Raw genomic sequence first — 4,861 nt, forward strand, 5'->3', positions numbered from 1 at the left:
ATAAATTGAACTTGTATATCAAAGTGTTACTTGAGACATTCTATCACTAAAGTGGAGTGGAAGAATTATTTCAAACAAGTTTTACTTGATGAAAATTTGAACCCTGTATTCATTTCAGGGAATGGTCCTAACTGCTCCATGTATAATGTAGGTAGGATTCTCATCTTTCTTAAAAGATTGTATATATGTTAGTACGGAGCGAGATCCTTTATTTTGATTATTATTGTTCTTTGTCATTCATTTCAGGAAGTCTTATTTACATGAAAGTTCTATTAAAAATTTTATAAATAATAATAATAATAATAATAGCAATAGCAAAAATCATATGCCTGTAGTTTGGCATGGATGAAAGTATATTTGTTTAAGGCTTAAGGAATATGAGTTTTACACACATATTCCGTACCGGTCATGTCTTAACTTTTTGGGGCGTGACACAACTAATTCTCATGATGTTGTAGGCACGTTTAATATCCCGCATAGCATCAACTGTCAAATGGAAGTAACCTTTTGTTCTTTTAAATGGAAGAAAATATGAAATATGGTAGAAAATTGTTGAACAACAACAGATTTTGGCTATGATTGTTGAAAAACAACTTAGATATGATTGGCTAACTTGAGAGAGTAGCCCAAAATGATCAGTCATTCTAAAGTAAACAGAGAAAGATAAGATATGCTTGCCATCTTCTTCATGAGTTGGGGTATTTCGTTGGGGTAGTGCTCTGTAAATCTCGTAGGCACTGATCATGGCGGGTAAACCAGAGCATGGGATCGATGTCATTGAAATACGATTAAGAATAACCCGTTTTGGAATTCTCTTAACCAAGGTATAGACATCCATGTATTCAAGATTTACAGGCTTTCGGATCGTATCAGTGAAAGTGACTTCCATGTTTCTTACTTCATCATTAGAATGCTCCTTGAAATAAAAAAAAAGAGAAGGTAAACATAGTGCTCGCTATCTGCTGTAAAATTAATGTAGGTCAAGTTGATATATAATGAAGACGAATCATTTTGTGCTTGGACTGCAGTTGTCAACACTCCAATTGGTAGTTTGTATTCTTTCACGTCACCATCTATTGCTTCTAATATGGAGATTGGCTTTGAGTTGTCGATCTTCCCATTGAACCAGGACCTACCATAGATATCTGCATATCTGCATTATTGTTTGTGTGAGCAACATTAATCAACTCCAGCTAGAGGGTCTAACGTCCCTCCCTTTAATGCTTTTTATAATGCCCTGCCTTCCTAATTTTGTCTTTTTAATCGTTAACTATACGTAGGATAAGAAACATTGAAGTCACGAAGCAGTAATGTTTTTTACGATTTTTCAAAGAAAAATATCAAATTTTATTTTATTTCTCTTTCTGAAATTGTAAAAAGATATTTTTCTTTCTAAAATCATAAAAAATATAAAAATAGTATTTAAGAAGGGAGGGAAAAAAAATAGCTAGGCTGCCCAACAATTTTAAGAGGACATATAAGATTATACCCCTGCATTTTAATCTGAAATCGTAGGACATTAAGTTTATATGTCTATTTCAGCTCAACAACAATCGACATGGTCCTTTTTTTCTATACCAAATCAAGTGAATTCGCACTTAACATCCCAACAGAAGCTAATGATCTTTAAAACAAAAAAAAAAAGTGAAATTGGGATGGCGGTACACTACAAAAAGCACTAGAGAAGGTGACGCAGCTAACCCAATTCAAGAGCAATCAAATGAAGACATGCACGTCATGAAACACACACCTGATAAATTTAAGCTTTTCGGTCATACCCAGGTTAACACACGTCATGAGGCCTAATGGGAGTAAACTAGAGTAGGCTCGATATATAGGATTTGACAAAGGCCAAAGTTCCAACAACGATACAAAAGGTGTTCCTTTACCAACGTTGATAAGACAGACATCGTTGTAGTTTGTTGTGGAGAGTTGAACGACTGTTTTTCGTCGAATAACAGTGACATTCTGGAACTTAATTTCTTCCCAAAAATTGACGTCAAGACGTAAATGGAAGTATGGAATAGAGTTTTCGTGGTCGTAGTTTCCATATGACATGTAAACCCTAATGAGATAGTTGCTGCCTTTGCCATTCTTGGGTTTGAGTGTGTAGCAGTTTCTCATCCCTTCCGGGAAACTTCTCAGTGTTTTCATTTGCTCCCAAACCTGTTCTTGGCTATTAGCATAGATGTCATCAGAAGACACGTTGTATATTTTACCAGGTTCTACAAACTCTGCATCATCTGCCTCGTGATGAAATCCATTTGAATCCTGACTTTCTCCAGTTACCCCACAATCAATGCTTATCTCCCCTAATTAAATTGGGAAGCAAATTTAGGAAGTGCCAAGACAAATGCATATGAATAATCAATATTAAAATATCTTGAAAACTTGTCATGAGCAGTATGGCTATATTTAATATAAACTGAAAATCAAAAGAAATATGAAATAAGGGTAGTAAAAAAAAAAGCAATAGGTAGAGTTAATTAAAAGTTTGAGATGATTGAAGAAAAGAAAAAAGTGATATAAAAGTAAATTGTATATTTATAGATATAAAGAAACATATTTGATGTACTCCTAAAATGTTTGATGATAAACTTAAAAATATATTAAATAAATTGAAGGTTAAATTGAACTGGCAGAATATAATTTAGTGATGGAAATATTAAAAATTTTCAAAATTTTTCTTTCTCATCGTATTAATTTATCAAGCATAGAAAAAATTGAATTTATGTGAAGTTTTTTTTGGTATTTTTCATTTCATTTTTTTATGATGGTTTTTTTTCCATTTTATTTTCTTATAAAACATAAAATCTTCTATCTTTTTTAAAAAGGTAAACTTCATGAAATTTACATTTTCAAATTTAGAGAATCCTTCCAAAACACATAATAAATTACTCCTACACTCGCCACTCATAATAAGTAATGAATGGTATAATTCATCTTACACCTCATTCAATGCGTAAAAAATATACTCCCTCCGTTCAAAAATATAAGGCATTTTTTAAGAAGTTAGATGTTAAAAAATGTAAGGCATTTTTAGTCTTTCAAAGTGTAATCATTACTTCTTTTTTTTCAAAAGTGCCCCTATTGATAATGACTTTATATATTTATTATAGGGTATTTAATAGAAGTAAATATGAAAAGATAGGGTTAGTTAAAAAGTAAATAACTACTTTATTGAGAAGTGGGATTCGATTAAAAATGCCTTACATTTTTTAACAGAGGAAGTATGTAGTAAGATAAACTTATGTGTAGTAATATCAACATTTGTGAAGACATATTTAGAACTTAGTCAGAATAAAAATATTTTTTTCATATAAAAGTACACCAAAGGTTAGTTTTAAAATCGTAGTCTATGTTCAATAAAAAAAAAATTAAATCATAGTCTATGATAACCCTCATATTAGCTTTTTGAAATGAAAACAAACCATAAAAACCAGTCATAAATTTCCAACAAGTGTTAAAAATCACGAACGAAAAATAAGAAAAACATAATAATCAAACAAACCATGAAACTACAAGAATCTAAATTCCAATTCAAATTCTTGTGTGTGTGTGTGTGAATGTGTGATGAATAAATTGAAGTGCTTACGACTTGTATCAGTATCAGCATTAGATGCAACAACTTGTGCCGACTTTTGAAGATGGATGATCAATGAAACAGACACGACCAAAGCCAGAATCCAGAGTGGTCTGATCTTCATGGTTGCTCAAAGTTTCAGGAAAGTGGAACACAGAATGAACTGAGGAGCATGAGTAGAGATTGAGATCATTATCTGTTCATCTGTTGGGAAAAATTATGCACGATAAAGCATGCAATAATTGACCGTTAATAATGTGTAATTCATAAATATTTTGGGAAAGTGTGTGTCGCTGAGGAAGAAATAAAGGGTCATCAGAAAAAAGTGGGCGTCAAAAAAATGCTGACTCAACCAGATTTCCCTTTTGACACAATAGTCCTAACAACCATTTTTTTGGTTTATCAAATATATTTTTTATTAATTATATGGTTATATAAAAAAATTAAATATGGAATTTAATTGTATTTAAATATTAATCTCTTAGTTTAACGATAAAATGGTTATTATTTTGAATGAATTTTAATTGTCTTTATCTAGATAGTGAGAACTACACTTCATTGGTTGGGAGTGGTCAACATGGCTCCGATCAAAGCATTGTCATATAACCTGAAGGTAGTGTCTAACAAAACAACCTTAGCTGTACCCTTTCTTCCATCAAAAAGTAAGGATAAGGTGAATAGCTCCAATATGAATGTGGGTATAACCCTGATTGATCCAGCCATCAATCAGGGGTTGAGTAATCTCAAGGGTAATATATTGTTCGGCTATGGTAGTAGAAATACCACACTAATCTATGCTAGAGGTTTGGATTACCTCTTTAGACTGAGGTCAGTTCGAGTGAATCAAAGTCTTGATACCTCAAATGAAAGAGTTTCCTTGATGATAAAGTTTATAAGGGTTAAGAAAGGGAAGTTGGGTAGCTGGAATACGAGTATCTTCAGGAGCAACAGTATATTTTATAAGGCTTTTTATTTTCTAAGAAAGTATTCTTTTTACAATAAAAGAAAGGTGTTCAAAAGAAAAGGTTGAAGAGAGACGAATAGTGTCAAGAACTGTGGCAAGGGTTTCTGAGGAGCTTTCTAGGAATTCACTCATGTTTTTTGGAGTTTTCCTTACTCACTTTCATCAATAATATCTAGCATCTTTCAATAAAGAGGAATGGCTTTAATATCACTGGGGACTCTATTTGTTATTTTTAATAAGGAATCTAAACCATTTTAAAATATAAAACATTTTCTTAGCTTCTTAAATAATTCATGTAATAAACATAGTTAATA

At 31.8% G+C, this 4,861-nt stretch overlaps 1 protein-coding gene across 1 annotated transcript; it reads right to left on the reverse strand.

The window, feature by feature from the left end:
- Positions 1 to 684: 684 nt before the first annotated feature.
- Positions 685 to 3,796, reverse strand: LOC129290295 (putative leucine-rich repeat receptor-like serine/threonine-protein kinase At2g19230). The gene is made up of 3 exons (XM_054927032.1): positions 3,596 to 3,796; positions 1,751 to 2,312; positions 685 to 1,153 (listed from the first exon to the last, which is right to left on the reverse strand). Exons 1-3 carry the CDS (start codon positions 3,705 to 3,707, stop codon positions 895 to 897), a joined length of 933 nt encoding a protein of 310 aa, XP_054783007.1. The 5' UTR covers positions 3,708 to 3,796; the 3' UTR covers positions 685 to 894.
- Positions 3,797 to 4,861: the final 1,065 nt, after the last annotated feature.

Source organism: Prosopis cineraria, unplaced genomic scaffold (assembly GCF_029017545.1).
Source record: "Prosopis cineraria cultivar Desert tree isolate PC_DT_omini unplaced genomic scaffold, ASM2901754v1 PC13, whole genome shotgun sequence".
NCBI classification, from domain to species: Eukaryota; Viridiplantae; Streptophyta; class Magnoliopsida; order Fabales; family Fabaceae; genus Prosopis; species Prosopis cineraria.